The sequence below is a fragment of the Sinohyriopsis cumingii genome, chromosome 8 (assembly GCF_028554795.1).
Source record: "Sinohyriopsis cumingii isolate HCF-2022 chromosome 8, ASM2855479v2, whole genome shotgun sequence".
In the NCBI taxonomy this organism is placed as follows: domain Eukaryota; kingdom Metazoa; phylum Mollusca; class Bivalvia; order Unionida; family Unionidae; genus Sinohyriopsis; species Sinohyriopsis cumingii.
In genome coordinates this window covers 75,902,959-75,928,679 of record NC_142968.1, presented here as the reverse complement: position 1 = coordinate 75,928,679, position 25,721 = coordinate 75,902,959, and the positions used below count along the sequence as shown (strand labels likewise).

At 34.9% G+C, this 25,721-nt stretch overlaps 1 protein-coding gene across 10 annotated transcripts in view; it reads right to left on the bottom strand.

The window, feature by feature from the left end:
• LOC149793895 (neogenin-like) overlaps positions 1-22,688 on the bottom strand; it is a 253,342-nt gene extending 230,654 nt beyond the window's left edge. For all 10 annotated transcript variants that reach the window (XM_089967829.1, XM_089967835.1, XM_089967833.1 and 7 more), the window contains exon 1: positions 22,401-22,688. In XM_089967829.1, coding sequence (XP_089823955.1) covers positions 22,401-22,536 — 136 coding nt within the window. In that variant the 5' untranslated portion in view covers positions 22,537-22,688. The remainder of the gene's footprint in view (positions 1-22,400) is intronic.
• Between the last annotated feature and the right edge of the window lie 3,033 nt (positions 22,689-25,721).

Genomic DNA, 25,721 nt, shown 5'->3' with positions numbered 1-25,721 from the left:
CCCGTCTTTTGTCCATTTCTTCTGAAATTTTCCATTATGCTTTTCCCTATCATAAGAATTATTCTTCGTCATTCTCATTCAACTTTTGCTTTTTTTCGGTGGATGCCATTTTTGTCTGTCTTATAAGGAGGGAATTGGGCCTTGTTTTGAAATATGAGATGTTATAGTATAGCTGACGCGAATTATATAAAGCAAGAAAAGGAATGGCACAGTGTCCTTTATATAAGAAAATCAGAGCAAGAAACACGTTTCAAAACACGTGTTCTTTGCCCCCTGCCACAATTAAATGTCTCTCCCTAACAAAGACTTAACTTCAGTGGATGTTCTGCATGATCAAAGCAGTGGCTATTGTAAACACTGTTATAAAATATTAGCATCAGAAGATAGTGTTAGTTTCAGCTTGGAAAAGGTGTATTCCCATAAAAAAAAAGCCATCTGACGCTCGGCGCATTGTATTTAACAGCTCCAATTATGGTATCATAAGTCACAAGTTTGGTAATTGTTCCCAAATTAATCGAACCTCAATGTATTGTTGAAATTAATAAAAAGGCGGAAAATGTTCAAATCTTAGATGCCCATGCTCAGAGATTTTAATTAAATGTACGGCATTCTGCTTGGATATCTCCACATGTATTCAGTTATTTGTTCATTCTTGTAAGGGAAAAATATAAAAACTATTCTTATCATCACTGAAAAAGTAGTTATATAGAAAGGATGTGTCAATAACGTAATCATAATAAACTGATCTTACTAATTCTTATAATTATTTCGATGGAAATGTAAAATATGTAGTTTTCTGTTTGTAACTGTTGGAGCATTTGGGTAGCAAGCAATAAAAAAAGGTAGCGAGCATTACAAAAAAGAAACGAACCTTAAACAAAAAAACATGTAAACTAATTTCTTTGAATAGTTTTTGCCGTGTTCTTTTGTGTGGTATATGCTTTGTAGTTTGTTACTGTGGTTGAGTGAATAAAGTGTGATACCATGTCATTTTTTTTCATTTAATTCGTTATCAGATTAATTACCATAATTCTGTTGTTTATGATGGGACCAGAATTTGCGCTGTTAAGTGAAATGCACAAAATCAGATGGATTCTTGTTATAGAAACGCACCTTTCCGAGGCAGAAATTGACTTAATCTTCTCATGCTAATATTTTATGACTGTGTTTACAATGGCCACTGCTTGGATTCAACAGAACATCTGCTAAGTCAAGTCTTTATTAGGGAATGGCGTTAAAAAAACGCTGACTATTGTAACCGAAACTTACTAGCCCATCGGACTATTAACATTATGAAAGCTACTAGTCCGACAGGAAATCTGCTAGCCTCGGGCTAGCTGACTAGCACTTATTTTGAGCCCTGACACACACACACACACACACACACTATGGATATAAATTTTCCATTGTTGAAGTCTGTAAGATAAAAGCAGTAATAAAAATGCAGTTCCACACCACTGTTTTGTATTTCCTTACACATGCTATATTATCAGCTGCTGTCATTGTTTGTCCTTCATCTTCACTTTTGTGTATCACGTGATATGCATAACACATTTAAAAGACGCATCGCCAATCACTGCTATACAGTGAAAATTTTCAATAGAGTACAATCACGAGACCATAAAATATCCTTTATTGGTGGGTATCTGAGATATAATGAAAATTAACAACAGGAACCCATAAACATTGTTCTTATGAACAGGTACCCTGGTTACAGCATCTGCCTTGGATGCAGGAGGTCGTGGGTTCGATCCCGGCCGAGTCATATCAAAGACTTACAAAAATGGTACAAACAGCTGCCTCACTTGGTGCTCAGCACTAAAAGGTTAGTGTTAGGACTGGTCGGCCTGGTGTCAGGATAATGTGACTGGATGGGACATCATGCTACATGTCTGCGACATGATGCCCCAGTGCTAGACACCACTATAAACTGCCTCACTGCAGACATTGTAACGATATGACTGAAAAATTGTTAAAGCTACATTAAAAATCCAAAACACACATTTATCATTTAATAAATAATTGGAAGGTTCTACTGTTTTTTCTAGCTGGGACAGAACCACAATGGTTCAGTGGTTAATGCACTCAACTTATGACTTCAAAGGTTTGGGTTTGATTCCCATTATAGTACCAATACACACTTACTAAATGGTGTTTCCTTGGACAAGACAACTGATTCTACTTCCCATGGCACAACATAGCCATGAAAGTGTTGATGTACCATAAAACACTAAAGTCAACCAAAGTAGTTGTGCCAAGTGTCAGACTATTTTATGCACATGTTAAGCAAGTCCTTTATTTGGTCAACACCTGGTCTGAAGACAAACAGGAAAGTTCAGACCAAGCTGTGGAGATCATCATAAAAAAGTGTGATTTAAGTGGTTTCTAACAGACAAGCACAAATACATTAACCACAGATAATCCCTTCATTCTGAAACCTAATTGCACAGCTATGGAATCTGTCATATCAGGGACTGAGTTATATCTACATGTATTCACAACTGAATCAACTTGTGCACAAGTCTGTGACTATATTTTACAAACACCCTACCTTTTCTGTAAAGTTTAGTTTAAACTTCTATACTCTTGACATGTATTGACATTTTATGTCCACTCTACAACATGTACTGGCATTTTTGTCCGTTGAACAATATGTAATGCCATTTTATTTTCATTGTACAACATGTACTAGCCTTTTATGTCCACTGACACTGTACAATATGTACTAGCATCTATGTCCAGTGTAGTACATCTACTGACATTTTATTTTCATGTACTAGCATTTTATGTTGATTGTACAATATGTACAGGCATTTTACATCCACTGTAAAATTTTAATGGCATTTGAAGTCCATTGTACAACATGTACTGGCACTTTATATCCAATGTGTATGTCCTGGCATGTTATGTCCACTGTACAACATGTACTAGCATTTTATTTCCACAGTACAACATGTACTGGCATTGTATGTCCACTGTACAAAATGTACTAGCATTTTATGTTCACTGTACAACATGTACTCACATTTTATTTCCAAGGTACATTATGTACAAGCATATGATGTCCATTGGACAAAAAATTGTCGGCAACATAAATGTATTGAAAGTACAAGAAGCAATTAAGACCTGTGTCAGAAGACGTGTCTCCAGTTTTTGTTCAAAAATATCCTAACCAATCAAACAACTGTATTTGTCTACTTGGTCTAATATTTCGAAGTCTAGACTAAACATAAAGTTTAATGTGAGGCCTGATGTTTGGGGCAAGATGGCATTTAAGGCAATGAGAACCAGATCATCCAGTACTGAACCATCATCCTTGGATAGGCAACAACTTACAATGCACAAGAACCCAGTAAAACAGTGGCAAACATTTCCCACAGTGGATGAGCCCCATCAGAGTTTGTCAAAGCTGTGAAGTCCACTGTTCTCATCACAATTTAATCAGCCTTTTACAATTCATCTTCACTAGACAAGGCTCTGATATGTTATCCCTACTAAAACCTTGGTGTTTTGATCATACACTTCAGTGCTTTGGATCTGTAAATTTTATTGGCTGTGGCAGCAAGCCACCCCATCAATGTCCAGATGATGTGATCTTGTCATGGTTTTGACATCATTTTAACCAAATGATGGCCAGTATATCTGATGGAGGAAGAACCACCAACCCATAGGAATCTACTAGCAAGCTTTTTAACATACCCACATTGGAACAGTTCGAGACTTGAACCCATGCCAATAAGCGAAATGTCAGCAATTGGTAAAGACGAGCACCTTAGACCACTCGATAAGCTGAGGCCTCTTGTTATGATGATATGCGCACTCAAACAATGGATCATTCAAAAGCAAAATATGTTGACAACTCAATTTACATGTACATGTAATCTTTACACTGCCAATAGAACCTCCAATATACTTGTGCATAATATGAAAATATGCCAATAGAAAGTTCAATTTGCTTGTGCATAATATACATGAAATACAAACAAAATGTCCAGTTTACATGTAAATACTATGCATACAATGCCAATAGAATGTCCAATCTACTTGTACATACTATGCATACAATGCAAACAAAATGTCCAGTTTACTTGTGCATACTATGCATACAACGCCAGTAGAATGTCCAGTTTACTTGTACATACTATGCATACAATACCAATAGAATCTCCATCTTGTACATGCATACAATGCCAATAGAATTTCAGTTTACTTATATATACCATGTATACAATGCCAATAGAATCTCCATCTTGTACATACTATGCATACAATGCCAATAGAATGCCAATCTACTTGTACATACTATGCATAAAATGCAAACAAAATGTCCAGTTTACTTGTACATACTATGCATACAATGACAACAGAATGTCTAATCTACTTGTACATACTAAGCATACAATGCCAATAGAATGTCCAATCTACTTGTACATACTTTGCATAAAATGTCCAGTTTACTTGTACATACTATATAATGCATACAATGCCAATAGAATCTCCATCTTGTACATGCATACAATGCCAATAGAATGTCCAATCTACTTGTACATACTATGCATACAATGCCAATATTCTTACCTGTAAATACTATGCATACACTGCCAACACTGTTCAGCTTAATCATACATGTAATGGTTACACTGCCAACTGACTGCTCAATCTATCTGCACTCTTGTGCTTCAGAGCTCAGGATAACAATATAATGAATTGCATATTTTATTCCAAAGATCGATTCAAATCAAGCTTTTTTCTAAATGGTATTGGTCATTTTTTGTCAACATCATAAAATTCAAACTTACTATACCCAAAAGTAATAATTATAAAGATGCAAATCATACCTTTTAGAACATGTACAATACCTTGACGACCAAGTCCTAATTCATGATGCATTTGATTATATGGCTCTATCCTATTCTTACAGTCATCAATTAATCAAATCAACCATAATAAAAACATGTCCTAATCTTAAAGCAAAAACACCATGCTGACAACTTTTAAAATTAAACTGTTGTGCCTAATTTGAAAGCATTACAAATTTCGTTTTGTGGCTTTAATCTATTTGTGTAAAATACAGAACTCTGTACGCAGTAACACTGCCAACAGACTTTTTCAAACCCAGTGGGATATTCTTCAATACTTTACAAACAATAGATCACCACTGACCAAATATATGTATGTTGAAATTAAAACAGGATTCTCACACAACATTAAAACCTTCATTACCAAAAGAAAATATCCTATTTACTTATTTCAGGAAAAATGCCAGCCCCCTTTTATGCTCTTTTATAGCACTCGCAGCATATATCCCTCAATGGCCTGAATGTATGCAATAAAATGGTTTATCAATCTCGCTGAGCAAACATTAAATTGTGTAAAGTTGCATTCTCTGAACAAAGAATCACAGCACCAAATCATATTCATTACACTGGATTGCTCAGATAACTGTTTCACTCTTTCATATTTTTAATACATGCGTAGAGACTGGTGTGAAACATCAATAGATGAAATAAATGATCCAGAAAATTGAATTCAGGTGCATGCATCTTTGGTAAATCAGATATAAAAAACAAGTTTTAAATCAAAACTAGGTTACACCTACAATGTTTAGTAAATATTTAAATGGTACAAATGTAGAAAATCTTTAGCATGACAAATGTGTGTATGCAGTACCAACACAGAAGATCTAAGATGATCCCATTCTAAAACATCAAAAATTTCTAAAGAATTTCAAAATTCACAACGAGCATTAGCAATTTCATGATATCACACTAAAACAAGAAAACATTTTAAAATGCATTCAGTATACCAGTATATAGTGTAATTTTATGTATTTTACCTATAATCCAAAAATGTTAACAAATTTCTCTTGCAGAATGTGTAGTTTCAGACGAGGAATTAATGATTTATTTGATAAAAGGAAATTGTCATCCATACAAGTTCTGGACATTCTGTATATGTTTGAAATTGTAGTACCAGTACTCAGTCACAGAACAAATATAATAAAAGCAATATTTTATAATCAAGTGCATCTGGAGTAAAAATCTTAGAAAGCTGCCTGACACGTGCTCAAAAACATCTTGATGAGTAGGACTCGCACATCAAAAGCTATGCTGCATGATGTTCATATAAATCACATTACTTTTCTTTTAAAATAAATTTTAAAATGCATGGAATATTCACCTCAAACAATCACACAGATCATTATTTTAATAGAAAAAAAGGTTCCATTCAATTTCAGTAGGTCAACATTACTGTGATGTTCCAACATAAAGTGACTTACAAAAAGGGAAGAAACAATAAGATGTACCACATGCTGATATGTATTGCAATAAAATAATAAAAAATACTTAACAATGCATATCTCTACATGTATCAACTTGAAGGTAGGATTGCCATAATAATGACAATTTGTCTAAAACAGATCTGGGTGCAGGAGTGGAAATGCCAAACGAGTTCCTCACATTGCACTTCTTACAAATTTACAAAACAACTACCAAGACAGCTACCACTGATGAATTTTAAAGCAAACAATTAATAATTACTGATGACCAATAAAGATTAAAAGCATCTTGTATTAAGTATCGATTTTCTATTTTCCCCTTCCAACAAGTGCATAACCTCCATTGGATGCCAGATTATCACAAATCAACCCATTCTGACCACCTTGGTTACTTCTGCTAGACAAAAATATGCCTTGAATATATGTCGGCACAATAATTTACTGCAAAATCATTTACTCTGTTCATTGGAAACTTGGCCAATAAAACATAACACAATCTATTCTGACCAAATTTGCTATTGCTTTGATGGAAATGACCAAAGGAGTGACACAAGTTGCAAATGAAAATATAGTCCCTCACAGAGGCTGATGTATTAATGGCTGCAAAGGATTTTACAGGAATTCAAGATATGGCATTTCTTCATTGAAGCCATCTGATATTCTTCAACAATAACAAGATTTTCAAACTGGCTGCTGTGGACATCTGCTGCAAATGAAGTCAACATTACAAATTTGATCTTGTGAGAAGAGATTAAACTGTTCAAGGCCAAAAACTCCACCATAGTAGAAAATTCAGAGGAAGAGTGCCATCACACAAGCATTGCAATAACCATGGAGATAAATGAGAAATTTAAAATATTTTATGTCTAACAATAAAAATCTTCAGAATACTGGACAAAAACAAATTATCAGACAAAAGCTTTATCAGGTATCAAAATGGACCATGATCTTCAAATACAGTGCCAAAATCTGAGAGCAGATCTTTCAATACTGGGGCAATTATTTTTTATTATTTTTATTTTTGTGCTATGTTTCATTAACTGAATACCAAAACCTGCACAGGAAAGTTCCATGTCAATATGCATACCCATCTTAAAGCTAAGTGGCCAATAAAACATATACCAGACCCCCATAAAAAAAACTTTATGAACCATATACTGGTGAATCAACTTATCTTTGGACAATATCATCCCAAGTGCATGCGCGGAGCTGTAAACATATCAGTCTTGACCAAGCATTCTTGTACTAGGAGATAAGCAGACCCTGACTAAGCCATATCCATCTTTAACATCTGTGTATTTTGGGGTGATTCCACATTGTCATTATCCTTCATGCAGTCATCTACTTGTGGGCCTAGTTTTGATGCAATGACCATGTTATACACTTAGATAATGATCTACATGCATTACTGAAGATTTGTTCTTCAAACACGATTATGTAGTACAACATAGCAACTTGAGTTTCCAGCCAAACTTGAAGTGTGCATACTCATAAGGATAAAGTTTTTTAAAAAATGTATGATGAAAACTCAACGACGTTTTTGAATCACTACCCCTAATAAATAGCTTGATACAAGTCTCTCAAGTCACTCAAGTTTTAGCTTCCAAAGGTGTTCAGCAGAAATCCTTCCAAATAAAATTGTAACATATTCATCAATGGTCAGTAGTTGATGAAGCTGCTTCTTACACTGACCGTACCCTATTTATTTTATTGATTTAATAGAATAAAAAGGTATGTTTCATTAGTGACAACATGGATAATGAAGTTAAATGTCATGTCCGTTTGTATACATTCCAAGCTAAGTGGTCAATAAACACAGTGCACCAGAAGTTATAAAAATGGACAGTTATCAACAATGCAAAATCCATCTGCTATATCCCTGGAGAATTATATGGTATGGACCTACCATAGTTGCTCACTTTTATATGTCAAGACAAACTGCAAACTACACAGACCAGAAATGCCACTGCATAATGCACTAGCAGATCGGGGTAAATGATGTATGTTCTACTGAAACTTACTACTCCAAAGCAAAGCGCCTATGAAGTCTATATCACTGGAAACTGTCTAATGGTTGGGAACATAATGCATAGGCAGATCTTGGTCACTGCAGTTCACAGCTGTAATCTGTAACTTGTAAACAAGTATACATCGTACTTGGTGTATATCCCCCTCCCAAAAAAGATTCTTCTCCCATCATCCAGCCTTTCCGAAAACACTTACATATCTTTAAGTTGTTCTATTTTCTTGCAAGTACCAGCATATAAGAAAAACTAAATTTTTTGAAAAATGATTCACAGAACAAAGGGTGTTGCCTACACACGCACTAGGACTGTGTAAGCTTAATATGGCATTTGCAAATGGCAATGTGAATTAGTCACCATATGATGACTTTAAAATTAATAATGTGGCAACAATACAAAAAGCTGACGTGAACAAACTTCTTATTACAAATGCAACTTTCCCTCATTACAACTTGGTAGCTGGGGTACATAACTACATATGTGTTACACCAAAAGCGCTTGGCTTTACCAATCACTGCTATCTCACTATCTGGAGTCCATCCAATGTGGGTATGAGAGAAAGCTTGCCAGTAGCTTCCCTTGGTTCAATGGTTCTGGGGTTTTCAAGGATTCCTCATTCACCAGCTGGCCATAATATATAGCCTAGCATGTGCTGAAAAATGGTGTTAAACCAAAAACAACAACAGCAACATTTTAGTAGAAAAGCATAATGTATGGAAAAATATTAACAAGTTTTTCTGTGCAATGCTGCAAGTCCTTGGGATTGTAGTAATCCGCCCCCCCCCGAAACAAGTTCATATTTTCCCATACAACTGCAGTATCCTTTTTATTTATATGCTCATTTTGTTTTTCTAAATCAGGCTTAATCATAAAAAGAACAAACTACAAATAATAAAGTAATTTTAAATTTATCCTTGATTCAAAAATAAAAACACTGCCCAAGCAGCATGTGATCGTAGTTGCGTGCTCCTCATTAGTTTTAAATAAAATTCTCATTTTGGTCTACTTAAAATAGAGACTCTGTGTGTATCAAGTTTTGGAACTCATGGCAAGGGTCATAAAAATCAGATTTGCAGAACTAAGAAAGTACACTGAGGGAATTCAAGATGCAAAAATAGAAGTATATTTATTGCCATACTTCTTACCAGCTACAGAAAATATATGTTTATGCCCTGTCACTTACATTATCTTTGTTGAAGGGACTCCAACTATGTACTGTATGGCTTCCAAAACATTGAATCAAAAAAGTTAAATGGGGAATACTGCAAAGCTGGAGCTGTGTGACAGTCCATTTAGCCAGTGGAAATACAACTTCTTTGTAGTTTTGACTAACTGGCTCTGAGGCTCTTCGTTTTCTACCAAAACTTTCAGCTGCATTTTTTTCCACAAATTTAGTGTTTTCACTTAATTGCAAAATATGTTTCTGCCTTGGTCTCAATATGCTTTTATATGCTATTTTAGACTCACTGGCCATAGTTTGAACCATTCTATATGCAACAAGTAACGAACATTTCTCCTAAATAAATGCTTAAATGGTTAGAAGGATATTTTCAATGCTGTATCTCACATTGTTGTGGGCAGTGTGAATATCACATTCAGCCCTTTGCTTGTCTGAAAGTTTCTTCTGTGACTCAGTGAACTAATCCACATCGTTAACCATATCAACTCTTACTTTCAAATCCACATCGTTAACCATATCAACTCTTACTTTCAAATGAATGAAACAGTTTGTTTAGTGCATCCACAAACAAATCTAACCATTTCATCACTAAGTATATGGTTCCCATACTTTTCTAAATATAAATGTTCAGTCTTTTCCAGTTTTTTTCCAGGATGAAACTAATTTTTTCAAGGTTAGCATATAACCATTACTGAATGGAATTAAAGAACATTTTGGATTATATAACAAGCATTTTCCAAAACTGATGATGTTTCTTTTCCAAGACTCTCCAAAACGTATGTCAGAAAAGATAATCATGTACAAAACCACAAAATGAGTCACACTAAACAATTCTGACAAAATTCCTATAAAGTGGCATTCAAAGCCATTTCAATGTACAGAATACAAATTCTAACTTTGCTGACCTGCATTATGTTGCTTTGTAGACACACCATAATGAGCATAAATTATTTTGTTTCCTTTCAAACTTTTAATTACAGAGCCATATATGTGCATGTTATACAAAGTAAACTTTTCCTATCACAGTATGGAAATAAACAATAAATGCAAAATATTAGAACCTTATCTTCTAATGAAAAAAGTTTAGCCCTGAATTTTAATGTGTGCCAATATAATCTCAAACCAATCTAAACTCTTAAGACAATTTTGTTACAAATTCCATCATTTAAAGATATTTACAAAAGGATTGATTGAAATTTTAACAAAAGACCATCAAAATTATATATTGTTGTATAAATAAGTACAGAATTGTCTGTAAAATCAACTTGTCTTCTTGTAGTTCAATAAACCAGTCCCAAAACCTGTATCAATATATGGGCTCTTATAGTTTCTTAATATATAATAAAAGGGACGACAATTTCCCATTTACCAAGCATTCTATTTAAGATATGAAACCAATGCTTCAAGCTACACATCACTGTGTAATAGTTTCATACCAAAGTTGAGCTCAGAGATTCAACATTTTTCTAATCTGGGTTTCCTTTGAATATTCCAACCCCATTTTTCACTTTTGGTCATTTAGGATGGAGTGTTGGTTCAGAGCAATTACATATAAAAAATTTGGAATCTTCCGCCACCGTAAGATAGCTTACCAGCTGGCTTAGCAATAATTAATAATTTTCATATCAATTTTATGCAGGTATAACTCAATTTAACAACGTTTATGTTTGCTAGCCCATCCGCTAAGCGGCTATGCTTTATATAATGCCACCATGTTCTCCTCTTGTGATTGCTAGACTGGTTTTCATACCTTCCATATAAAAAAAGATACAGATATCGAACTATGTGTGAAACAACAAGTTTACTAGACGAATCTAATCCACTGAACATTTGGATTGTCTATACAAATATGTTTATGGCAAACACCCAATGATCAATACTGCAACCTCCTAATATTCTGGTTAAAACTTGATAAATGTAACTCACGATCAGTTGAGTTATGACTCAATTACATAACTGTTTGAGGTGTCAAGTTGTGGAGGAAAATTACTGAGTTTTTCCCAGACTTTCATCAATGTTTGCAAAATTCAAGGACTTTTCACGGTTGGGGAAAAATTACCATTTCTCGTGACGTTTTCCCGGTAGCATGGGAATCCTGTAAGTAATGTTGGAGTTGTAAAGCAAAATGACTTGAGGATTTTGAAATAATGTAACTTTGCCAATTTTAAAGATAAATGTATATGGCTGGATTAAAAAAAGGTTAAAAGTCAAATTGTATGACTAATTCACTAAAATTTAGGTATATATTATAATTGTTAAAATACATGTGCAAACAGGTAACACAACAGGTAAAATGCACAAGCAATTATATATTTACCTCATTACATGGACAATATTTTCAAAACCTTCATCTAAATAAAAGATTTGAAAGTATTCCAAAGCTTTTGTAGAGCCATCTAACACATGGGTGCGTCCAACTCTCCCAGAAAACTAAAATAAATCGCTTTGGTTCTAAGAGTTTCATGCAGAACATGTGAATCACACACTTCCTCCAGTTCAAAACCTTCTAAGACCTCTTCATCTTCATCACTGTCACCCACAAGCATATTCCATTGCCTCTCCAGATGTTTTCTCTCATTTTCAATCAACTGTATTAGGTCACAAATGCTAAAAATTCTGACAATTCATAATATGACACTTCATTCTCATCTTGCTTCAAATGCCACCATTTTGAATAGGAATTCACCAGTCAGAAAACAAGCTCAAAAAGTGCCTCTATCCCCACGATTTGTAGTTGTCTTCAAGCTTAACTCACGAGATAATCCAAAATATAATACACTAAAAGGAAGTTATTAAAGGTATCCCAAAGCTTATGTAGTCAGGTACTAACACTGATCCAGCATGGGAAAGTGGTCCATAGCAATAAAAGGGCTAATAAACCAAATGCTAAAGCATCTGCAACATAATCTACTTTAACCAAGGTTCCAATATGCTAACCATATCTACACCTTGACAAAGCAGGTATTTGCATGCTTCGTGTCTGTCAATTTCATTGGATGCAGCAGCAAGCCACTGCATCCAGTCAAAATTAAGTTATTAAAATTTGAACACTGTTCCTACGTGATCGAGACAAACGGAGTGCACAACTTGAATGAACTCGTACATAAGCAATGTTCCACTGCCGGTCCCTGATTGTACAAATACTTTTCACACAAATACACCTGTAATGGCTTCTTTCTGGTACATAGTCATACTTTCGATATTAAACTTGCAAATTTCTTTTTAAGTTTATTGCCTCCACCAAATTTGGCCAATATAAAATGCACCATTGTTACAAGCAATAGGTTAGTTGGCAATACATAGTAAAGGAGGCAACTCATGAAATTCAATAAATGTTGTTAGGACAAAGCCCTAAAATATATGCTTGATCTGACAAGTTGTAGATAGGGTTAATATATTGGAACCTTGGTTAACAAAGATGCTGGATGCTGTTACATTAGCGCACATTGTTTACAAAGTAGTTCCTAATAAATTATATTATTTTTAAGAATTATACTATTTTTAAGACACATGTCATGCAGTATGAATCAACATGCAATATTGAAATATACTGCATGATTCTAACAATGTCAAGTAAACAGAGAAAAAAATGAGCACATAATAATGCAAAATACCAAACCATACTATAAACTATATTTATATATATATAATAACGTTGAAATAACAGCATTTCGAAAAAGGAAATAATGATATAACACTAAGTTTAACCTTGTCTTTTTTCAACCCATATTGATATGATTTTGGTCATGGGGTCCATAACAGAATGGTTATATAGAGGGACTGCTGTGTATATTATGTTTTGCATCAAAAACAACATGTGCAACATAATCCACAGAATAATCCCTTCCATACTGTGAACTATGTTAAAAATCCAAACCTCATATCTCGCTTTACCATGAGAATATCAATTGCTATTATGCATTTAATGGGCATATTTAAATGTGACAATTCGAGCCTACCGATGATCCACAAGAAGCCAGGACTTGAATACATGCAGACAGAGGTGAAATGTCAGTGATCTCAAAGTAAAGGTTAGTGCCTTAGACTGCTCAGCTACTGAGGGCCCCTCTTAAGAAGCTACCATTTACACATCAGGTTTACATAACTTAATGGCCAGTGTGTCCCCCAGGGATGTAAAATTGAGGGTTTAAAAAAAATTGGTGTCAGAACTGGGGATCAAATAAAAAATGTGAGAGTCAAAAATGTACTGACAAATTTTCATCTGACCAGTACTTTTTAAGCTTGAAATAGGATATTGCAACTCGCCCAACATTCTCTCTCTCCCTCTCCCTCTAAAAATACAAACAAACCAACATCCACAATTAACAAACAAATGCACTGTCCATTCAAAGAATAATTTTGTTAGGTCATTTTCCTTTTAAAGTCATATATTTTTAATAGTCTCCTTATAATTTATTTGTAGCAGTATTACAGACCAACGTATTACATATAAGCCAATACAAAAAGCCAACTAAATCTTTTTAACCAAATGGCAGTTAATTTACTGCCTGTCATAAAATGTGTACCATAATTGGTTTAATTGTACTTTGTCCTAGAACACATTTATCCAAACAATCAAAGGGGTTAATGATTCATCTTCTTTTTAATAAGTTATACTTGAACTTTTAGATATTTCTTTTATTGCAGAAAAGTTAAAAAAAAAAAAAATCTGCAATGACCCCCTGGCTTTGTAATGCAAATAACACATTTGTCTCTGTAACTTTCCTGATTTCTTTGTTCTGAAAGAATGTATTGGGTGATAATGTGTTCTCCAGATATCTTGTGGTGAACAAGGGCAGATTTTAAAAAAATTCTTAAAGCCTGTTATGAAAGGATTATTCACTTTTGCAGTCTTCATGATCACGCGATCAGAAGTCACACCTGTAATCCCAATGAATGTGACATTCCAGTCAAGGGAATTATTTTCTGCACTTTTCATTAAAGTTAGATCCACTGTTACTCATTTTGTCTTTTGATTCTTTCACTTCATTGGCTAATGATTCTTAGTGCACGCCGTTTTAATCTGGAGATCACTTTCTAATGCAACAAGCATTGAGGTTAAACATCTGGATGACATCTTGATGAGATGGATGGAAATCCCGTGAAAGCTCGCAAGATATGGGGAAGCTACTCCGATTTAACATTGCCTATGCTAGTCTGGTTCCGTTTCATATGCTCCCTGCATTGCACGAATGGTGGAGTGCAATGCAGGGAGCATACGCAGCAGGGAACCAGACTCAGCCTAGCTATGCTCAAAGTATACATGATGTCATCCCTCATCCAAAGTATTGGATATTAAATAAATCCTGATCACATTATGCAAATCCTTTGCATCAAAAAAAATGCACGACAACAAAATGTATGTGTCAATTTTCTCTAGCATGCATCCTTGATGCACGACTGTGCATAAAGGGAAACACTAACTTAACAGCTACAACTCACACCCAACCTACATTCAACGCACACTGCATTGTGCAAGCATTATGTTGACTTGAGCAAAATATTTAGATCTTCGACGATTGCAATGCATGGGGATGTGCACACAGCATAGAGGGAACGTTGCACCCAACTGGTAGACAAAAACTGGATGGTGTACTTCTTTACTGTTAAAGCCTCATCTGCTTGAAACAAGTTGATTTGTTATCGTGTTAATAAAATGGAGGTGCGAAAAGCCTATTGATTACTCGATCCAGTTCTTATCACTGTCTCAGCAAAACTAAATGGTAAAAGCTATCAATTAAAACCAGTGACTGGTCTTGGAAAGTGGTCTTATTAAGGAAGTGTTCTGATCATAAAGGATATATATTTTCTTCTACAAATTAAAACTGAATATCCAAGAATTACTGGTATTAATGGAAAGGTCCTGTTCTTGGTGTAGTCGCAGTGGGATGCAAATCGATATACAAATCAATATAACAGGGGCATCCATAACAGCGGTGAAACGTTTCATCAATATATCCATACTTGTACCATAGCAATATACATACCCACAAGGATGTGGGGAGTCAATACAAAATGATACTTACCTATACAAGGTACTTTAATATTCTGCATAATGAGTAATTATTAGTTATTTACTGTTTATATTCTTTTTTTGAGAATTCATCTGAAACAGATGTCACAGGCACATGCAACCAATTTTGTCAATAAAAAAAATAGAGGAACACAATACAGTGTTCAATTCAGTTCTTTGACTTTTCCTCTTTAATTTTTAATTAGCCAAAATTTTAATTCATTATATTTCCCACTTCGGTGCCCCATAAAGGTGCGCTGGACCTCTGATTTGCAAAGGATTCTGGCCCAATTTTAAAATTAAGGGAAACACTACATATACTGGATGTCCAAGTAGCAGTATTTTATTTAGGACCAGTTCATGAAAATGTGGAATCAATGTGCTAAAAAATTCACCGCAATTTGCAAGGTAGTTTAGTAGTAGTTGTAATAAAAAGCTTGTGGTAATAGATGGATAGATGGATAAAAAAAGATGACGGATAATGGACCATCCCCTATGCCAGGGGTCGGCACCCTATTTTACATAGCATGCCACTTTTTTCCAGATTAATTGCAAAATGAACAAGTGCGTCCCACCAGTAAGAGAGTAACACTGTTAAAATCAAGAATTTTGGCTACCATTCGCATGCAACACACAAAATCTTTACACGCTACCTTGTGGTACGTGTGCTGGAGGTTGCTGACCCCTTTCCTACACTCACCTGGTTTATAACCAGTAGAACTAATAAAACCATAGCCAGAATTAACAAATTAATCCCGATTTTCCATATACATGTACTTAGTACTAGTGAGTTAGCCACATGCTTTCAACACCAACAGAACAACACAGGCATTACATGCAGCAGACAAAAGTGACAAGATCGGAGATGATACTTATCATGGTGTATATTGTATCATTACACAAGTAGATTTATGTATCGAGGCCAAGCAAGCATTGCACAGCTCTAGTGCTGTTAAACTGTGTACTTAAATACATTCATAAAGTGTTTCCCTTTACGCATATTTGTGCACCAGGGATGCACGCTGGAGAAAATTGATGCACACATTTTGTTGTCGTGCTTTTTTTGTACGCAAAGGATTTGCATAATGCTATCAGGATTTAATATCCAATGAATTGGACGAGGGGTGGCATCGTTCATACTTCAAGCATAGGCTTTGACTGGTTCCCCACATTGTTTACTCTGAGTTGCGTTCCTCTATTTGTATAGTGGAGTGCAACACAGGGAACATACAAAATAAGGAACCAGACTAGTATAGGCAATGTTATGAAGGAGTAGCTTCCCCATATCTCGCGAGCTCTTACACGATTTCCATCGAGCTCAGCAAGATGTCATCTTAATGTTTAACCTCAACGCTTGTTGCACTAGAAAGCTAAAACGTCGTGCACTAAGAATCATAAGCAAAGAAAGTGAAAGAAGCAAAACACAAAAGAGTAAATGTGGATCTAACTTTAATGAAAAATGGAGAAAATAATTCCCTTGACTGGAATACGGCACATCGATTAGGATTACTGTTGTGACTTCTGGTTGTGTGATTGCGAAGACTGCAAAAGTGAATAATCCTTTCGTGATGGGGTTAAAGAATTTTAAAAAAGCTGCCCTCATTTACCAAAATGTCTAGAGAACACATTATAACCCAATACATTCTTTCACAACAAATATATCAGTGAACGTGCTGAGACAAATGTGTTTGTTTGGATTACACAGTCAGGGGGACATTACTGATTTTGTTAGTTTTTAACTTTGCTGCAATAAAGATAGATCTTAAAGTTCAAGTATAACTTATTAAAAACAAGATGAATCATTAGCCTCCTTGATTTCTGGATACATTTGTTCTAGGACAAAAGTACAATGAAACCAATGACAGTACACATTTTATAACAGGCAGTAAATTAACTGCCATTTGGTTAAAAAGATCTATTAGGCTTTTTGTAATGTGTTGGTCTATAATATTGCTTCAAAAGGATTGTAAGGAGACTAATAAAAGTACGATTTTGAAAGAAAAATGAACTAATAAAATTATTCTTTGAATGAACAATGCATTTGTTTGTTAATTGTGCATGTTGGTTTATTTGTATGTTTGGAGAGAGAGAGAGAGAGAGAGAGAGAGAGAAAGAGAGAGAACGTTGTGCAAGTTGCAATATCATATTTCAAGCTGAAAAAGTACAAGTCTGAGTATGATGAAAATTTGTCAGTACATTTTTGACCCCCCCATTTTTTATTTGACCCCCAGTTCTGACACCAAGGTTTTTTTTTTACCCTCAGTTTTAAACACCTAGGGGATGTACACTGTTCATAAATTCAAAGTCCTATCAATGCTCTTGTGGAAAAAAACATTCCTACAGGAATACAATAAAAATGCAATTCACCAATATTGTGATAGTTATTTAAATTACCAAATCAACAGAAATGCAATGAGTATTTGCACTTGTGTGCTCTCAGCAATTTCCCTGTCTAGAAGATGGATTAATTCAAATGCTGTGTTGATGGATATCTGAGTCCAGATAAATCTATTGCCCAGTCAAGTCAAGAGTCTTTGAAATGGTAATTAATTTCTCTCACTCTTGAGGCAGGATACAAAGCAATCATAAAGACTTCTATCAACTTTTTTCTAAAAAGCACTGGTGGACCAAAAATAATACTTGTCCAGTACCCTGAGTAAGCTGACATTCTTGCTGGGCAAGTTAAATAATTCACCCAAATTCTTATCCAGATTATTTTTTAATAAAAATACAGGTACTGCAATAAATTACCTTCTCTGGTTACCATGCTTTTCACTGCATATTCCATTGCTATCTCCCCCATTTCACTATACCTAAAAGGCTATAGCCACCCATTGCCCCACTCCCAACAGTGATCCAAGGGTCATTATGTTACACGTTACCATACATTATGTTGCAAAATCTATTTATACTGATTATGATACATGACGACCTGACAACAAAAGACGTGATTCAAAGGGAAATGTATTTTGCTGTCTTGACACAAGAGACAGGAGGGGGTGTGGTGCGTGTGCAGAGCTAGTGATTGAGGGACTGGAATGACGTCAGAAGGAATTTGAGATAACTGCTTGTTCAAACTGTTAAAATGAGATTTGATAACACCTGATGACTTGATTACCAATCATCAGCTTCTGCTTACTGATCAATGTTGGATTCATTTGTCCACATGAGTCTTGTGGAAAACAGTACTAACTTTAAGGGCTAAAACAGCAGGAATGGCAATCAAATGAGTTTTTTTTAAACCAAAATGTATCCAATAAATTACAATTAACTACCCAGTAATTGATCATTTCACTAAAAATGACACATTTTTGACCAAATCAATCAACTCGAATAACACTTCTTTTGCATGTCTCACATTACCCCTGCTGCTGAGATCTAAATTACATACTTCATGCATCTCTAATAGGTATGTGGTTAAGTATAGTTTTCTATTGGGAATGCAGTTTTCGAATGTTTAATCTGTATTTCTGTACTGCACAGCCAGACTTGAACCACAGTATTCATGAAATTTCACTGATTACAAGTCAATATTGATAGATGCAACAAATAAAACTTGCATAGAACTCTACCTGTTTCATGTTTCAATCACACAATACTATAGCACTTGTCATAGGGCATAAATGCATGGGGGTTATCAGATCTTAGTCATCTCCATCACCAGGAACTGCCTAATGTGTGGGACAATTAAGATGCATTGCACTTGCCTTGGGGTGATGTTTTCCATGCACATGTTGGCAATTCAAATCCAAGGTGAACAGATGCTAAGCACATAGGTATTCTGTTTTGGCAGATTAACACTAAAATGTGAGTATTCTAAAGGATTTAATCCCATGGATCAATAGAAATGGGATTATATTTACCATCCAGGTACAAAGGTTGGTCTAAATAAATTTAGTAATTAGTAGCAAGTTGCCTTATAATAAGCATGCACAGCAGACAATATCCAAAATAAATTATGTCCTTGTACAGTTTTCCACCCCAATTTGTGTCAGAAAAAAGGCACAGAAAATCTTGCTGTTCCAGTGTGTATGAAAATCAAAACCACTTGTTTCTAATGATTATCCAATAGGATTTCATAATAAGTACAATGTGCCAAAAATTTAGCACAGATGCCATGTTCTTGTTTTGGGTGTTAAAACCATTTCTCAGAGCAAGATATGCTATACATTGCAGTAAGTATAACTGGTAGAGGAAGAACCCAGGAAAACCACAGGAAGAACCACCAACCACCAGGAAGCTATTAGCAAGGTTTCTCACATACCTGCGCACCCAAAACTGGAACCCACATGGACAGAGATGAGATGGCAGTGATTGTTGTTAAGTGAGTGCTTTAGACCTCTCAGCCAACCAGGATCACACAGCGATCTATGGTTTATGTGATAATTAAAGAACACCAAAATATACTTAATGCATGACAAACAATTAAATGGTTCAATGCCTGTTTTCTTAAATAATGATGAAATGTTGGCCGGTCAAAGATTCTAATGCACATCGCCAATTTCAAGATGATGATGATAATTGTTAAATATATGGATAAATTATGCATCCTCAAATCATTCTGTGATGAATATAAACAAATCATTACAAGAAAAACCACCAGTGTGTGGCTACAAAATGTGTAAATTCCAGTCATCGTGGGTTAATGAATACAAATCAGAAAACGGGCTAATATTTAAACCTGAACGTCTACATGATGCAGCATCTGAGTTCGCAATGTTGGAAATGCAATCAAAGCCAGAGAACTTGTCGCATAGGCTGACTTAGTTGTCATACCCATCCAACAGCTGAACAAGATTAAAATAAACCTGAAAAACTTATTAAATGACCTCTTAAGCTTCTAAGGTATACGTACAGTATTAGCATTCAAGCTCATACACACCCATCCGCCTCACTGACTTTGGTTCAGAAAGTGCATTAAAAACTGGATGTCACGTGGAAGAGGACACAGGTATGTGGGTGTTCTCCCCCTTTTTTATATACTGATATGCCTAGTGGTAGAGAACAACCATATGAAGACACAATTCCAGCTGGAGTGTCAATGTTGATATGCAGAAAGATTACCAAGCTCATTAAAAATGATTATTTTGATTGACTTTTGTATCAAGACATCAAGTGTGATCCCTCTTTGACATTAAATCCTATAGAACCTTTTAGTCTTAATCCCTAGCAGTAGGGAACACTTGTGTAGATAGTAGTTGTTGACCTAGTATTTCAAGTGATCATACATGGGTAGAAAGCAGCATGTCTTAACTGTCCAATAAACTGGTCAGTTCCTGTTGATAGACTTAATTGTCCAATCAAGACATGCTTCTCTTGCCTTGGAGCAAGTGTCCTGACAATCCACCTTCATAACAAAGCTGACTATCCAGCTAGCTACCAGCCTCAAAGGGGCCTGAGTAGCTGAGTGGCCTAAAGCGTTCTCCGTTACGGATCATTGCCATCTCACCTCTGTCTGTGTGGGTTCGAGTTTCCGATTCAGCCAATGTGGGTATGTGAGAAAGTCTGCCAGTAGCTTCTCGTGGATCGGTGGTTCTTTCCGGAGTTTTCCCGTGTTCTTCCTCCACCATTAATACTGGCCGCCATGTATAGCATATCATGTGCTGAAAAATGCCATTAAACCCTACAACAACAACTAGCCTCAAAGTGATTTGTTGTGGTCCATGAGGTAGGAGTAGGGGTACTAATATTAGTACCAACTATCCAACATAAATCTTGTCTTAAAAGAGTTTTAATCCACCATCAGTCATTTCATAAAAAAAGGAGGAAAACAACTTGTTGGTCAAGCTGGGATTTAATACTTAAATCTGAATGATCAAGTGAACTGCACTGGGAGAAAAAAAATTAAAAACGGTTTAATATTAAAACATGATTAGAATTTAAAAAGCAGTTCTCTTATTACTCTATTCATTTTTTTTTCAGTCTGAGGTTTTTTAAATCTTATTAGAAAATATTTCCAAAACCATTTCTATCTATCTACATCTGTCTTTGCTCTTCTAGTATATATGCATTTTAACCCTTCTTTATTTTATATAATAAATATCATGTGATTTTTGTAAAATACCTCATAATTTCTTTTACCTAATGTTTAATCTTTGGCATGCTTTATTGTGATATTATGTTTCCATAGTTTGATTCAAACTTAAATCTTTCATGGGTTAGGTCATTTCTCCAGTCACCTTCTGAGCAAGCTGACGTTATTCAAACCTGTAAAGCCATGGTTAATGTTGGGTAATAAAGTATTTATTACACACACAGACCAAACCAGAATTTTAAAAGAAAAGCTGACGCTTCAATCTTGTGTCAGCACAACCAGGAAAATAGGCAAAGACAAAATTAAATGATTCATTAGCAGGTACAGTATAACAAATATCCGACATACTGCTAGCTCACTGGCAACTGCACATGCTTCTCCAGCGAACGGGGAGAGGGAGAGAGATAGATGAATGACATGCCGGTCATATTACATCACAGGTACCACCCAAAACATACGCAATTTATCAAATCTCGACGCTTTTTGACTGCCTGCCCTAGGCGACCACTCTCTGAGGCCATTGAGTGTTATCTTTTTAAAGGATTGCCCATGCTAAACAAAAACCATCGATGAAATTTAATGACTGCTTTTACTGAGTAAGTCATTATTTCGAAATCTATACAAAACAGCTATCATTTGAACAAAGCCATTCAAACAAGTCATTTGAACCGGATCAGTACGCAAGGCCATGCATCATAAGCAACGGCATATCGAGTAGTGTACAAAAGTCCCATAACATTGGACATATAAAATAAAAATAAAAAACAATAAAAAAAACAAATGTTAACGTGACTGAACCCATGAATAGCGAAAGATATTTCAAAGTTTAATAAATTTTTAAAACGCTGTCGAGGAAAACCGAAATTTACCTGTATTATGTATTCCTGAGGCCCTCGTCGGACTTGGAATCGTAGCGAGCAAGTTAACTACCAAAACTTGAAGAACCAACAACAAACTCAAACGGAGTCGCGTTTCAGGCCTCCATTTATAAAACAGGCTGGCCATTCTGTGTCCAAAGTTTGCCACATCTACGCAAATTTAATTCCTGTGCGTTATTTATCTTTATCCTTACATTTTGAACACACTACATCCACAAGAAAACGGAAATACTTGCACTCTCAACACATACTCGTTCATCATATCGCCATGTCTGTTTCGACCCCAGAACGAGGCTAGGTGGTTTGGGGTCATGTTCCAAATATGGAGAGCGCTGATTTGCATATTATAGATTGTTTACGCAGCAAAGATCAGACAGCGTTTGATTGCCTTTGATAAATGGAACTTTCATTGATCTTTCCCAGCGAATTTCTTTTTTTTTTTAAAAACAGCTTTGATCTAGAAATAGCGAATAATCACAGCTTCAAGCCTGATACATACGTGCTCAACGAAAAAAAGTTTGGCTTTAAATTAGAAATTAATCAAAAATGTGTGTCCCATATATCTTCGTGGAGGTTGACCACTTTGGTACCAGGCCGGATAAAGGCTTTATGCAGCCCAAGGCAGTTGAGATCGCAGAGTGGTGCCCTATAGATTTGAATGTAGTCCTTACTGTGTGTATAATTATTACAGCTTTATTAGAATACATATATATATATATATATATATATATATATATACACACACACACACACACACACACACACACACACATAATAGTATCATACACGTTAGAGAATTTTTAATTTGTACTCTACGGAGATTCGATCCCAGGTAATATATGGTTTATTTAAACATAATTTTATCGACAGCAACCGAGGGGGGGGGGGATTATGGCAAGAGGGTCCCAGGCACGTTCCTACTGTACCCCACCCCCACCTTACTACAGCTTAATTTACAAGTTTATTCTCGTTGAAAACAACTACTTTCAGGAAATCATTATTATTATTATTATTATTGCCGTTGTTGTTTATGCTAGTAATATTGTTCTTATTGGAAGAGATGATAGTTTTGGTTGTGCTTTGACAAAATTGTTTCTCTCTCTCTCTCTCTCTCTCTCTCTCTCTCTCTCTCTCTCTCTCTCTTTGTAATAAAAGATTAAGCTGATCATGATTGTTATGAGTCTATGCTCTTAAAATATGTAGTAGACAAGAGTGAAAGACAACAAGCTTTGTTAAATTTAACAAATATATTTATTTCCCTTGAATACAAAGTGAAAGTGAAAAGAAAAAATAACCTTACGGTATTGCGAATCAAACCCCAAAATAATCCAAGAATTACAGACAAGTCTTATTAATTTCAGTCATAAATAAAATTTAGTACAAGTCCAGAAAAAAATAATAATCACAAAACTTAAGTTGATGACGTGGTTGTGGTAGCTATTAAAGGGTTGATATGTCAACCGTCTGTTGTTGAATCACAGAAATATAATTCCAGATTTGAATATACTATAAATTAATTATGCAAAAATTTTACCAGAGCACTTTTGTATTTACAGAGAAAATAATCACTTAAAATTCAATAATTTGAACAAAAAATATTCTAGCCCAAAACTACTGGTCACAACATATAATATACAACTTAAACGTGCTAGATGACGAATGATCAAGTCCTCCCAATCACCAGATTATATAGTTCTCTACTTGACCTCAGTAATTAGCATTGTCTATAAATAAACAAAATGACCTAATATAAACTAACCTTCTAGAATGATCATGATGTCTACAAATTCAAAACCATAACCTGTAAAATTCACTTAGGAAAGTCAAAAACCCTGACCCAAATAAACATATTTACTTCTTCTATTAATAAAGATCCTGATTTTAGACCCATACGCATAGAGAATAAGTTAGCTATGTATTAGTTGTTCATATAAAATGAATTAAACAAAAAGAAATGTCAATCAGGTCAAGAAAAATTATTTTAGTTTTGGACAAGGTCAAGTCCAGAATACAATGTTAAATTACAATAGCAAGTAATGAAATTTAACAAATTTTAAAACTAATAGCCAAACAATTAAATTAAATATAACATGATATTAACATGAAAACAAGGTGTGTCGGATTTGTAGTCTATAATGAAAGAAAGAAATTAGGCAGTGTTTTAACTTTTATTGTGATTGCGGGTTCCTGAAATATTTTGTCCTGTATCCCCAACAATTTGATTAATGCGCGTCTAGGCGCGTGTATTTTCGTCAGGTACAAATTTAAAAATGTTCCCACTGTCCTTTATTGGACAGACGACCATTTCATTTCTTACAGAACGAAAAAAAAAAGGGGGAAGGTAACTGTCAGTTTCTTAAATAGACTCATTCAAAAATAATCTGTACTGATATTTAAAAAGAAATAAACATAAATTAATACAAACACAACTGACATATCCGTTACATTCGTTGGAGAAAAAATATCGCGAGGTGAAAGGAAAACATAATAATCCGGGCTATAAAGAAAATCCTAGACCCACCCCACCCCCAAAAACTAAATTGTCAGTCTCAGAGTGCACGTCTCTTTACGTATATTTTGGCTCTAGCAGTGAAAGTCGATAAAGGTAATACAAACTTTCATATAACAATTCATTCCGTTTTAAAACAATATGTTTGCAATACACACATTCAAAGTTTGTCGAGGTCTGCCGAGATTAAATGCAAATTGCCCCACCGATGCCAGTGTAACGTATTTTCAAGTCTAAATCGATGACAACAGGGACTACCTGTCAAGGATGAAATAGTTTCGAAAATTACTACTTCGGAATTTAATAAATTAACTATTAGTTTAAAAAGAAAAATGTGTCAGAAAACTTAATGATTATACCAAAGATGTTGGATAATGATAAATGTACATAGTAGAATGATTTGAAACGGAAAATTTCATTGCTCTTATCATGTGAACCAGATATTCAAACATGTTAATTGTTTTTATGAGCTACTTAAGCACTTGAACTTGATAAAACATGTTAAACAATAAAACAATAATATAAATGTCACATTAAAAGAGGACAATGCAGTGCAGAAAACAGATGCAATGGTTGCAGAACTGCGAAAGCAAATTAGATTATCTCCTATTTTGTTTACCACACTAGTTTATTTTTTTTTTCTCCATTGAAAATTCATGTGTTCCCCAGATATGAAGGACAACGAGATACATTGTTTTTGCCGCTGGAATCCGAGGTGCAATACTGAATAAGTCTAAATAAAACGAACACTTAAAAACTAAACACAAAAAGCTTATTTTAATTAAATTGATAATCTGTAACGA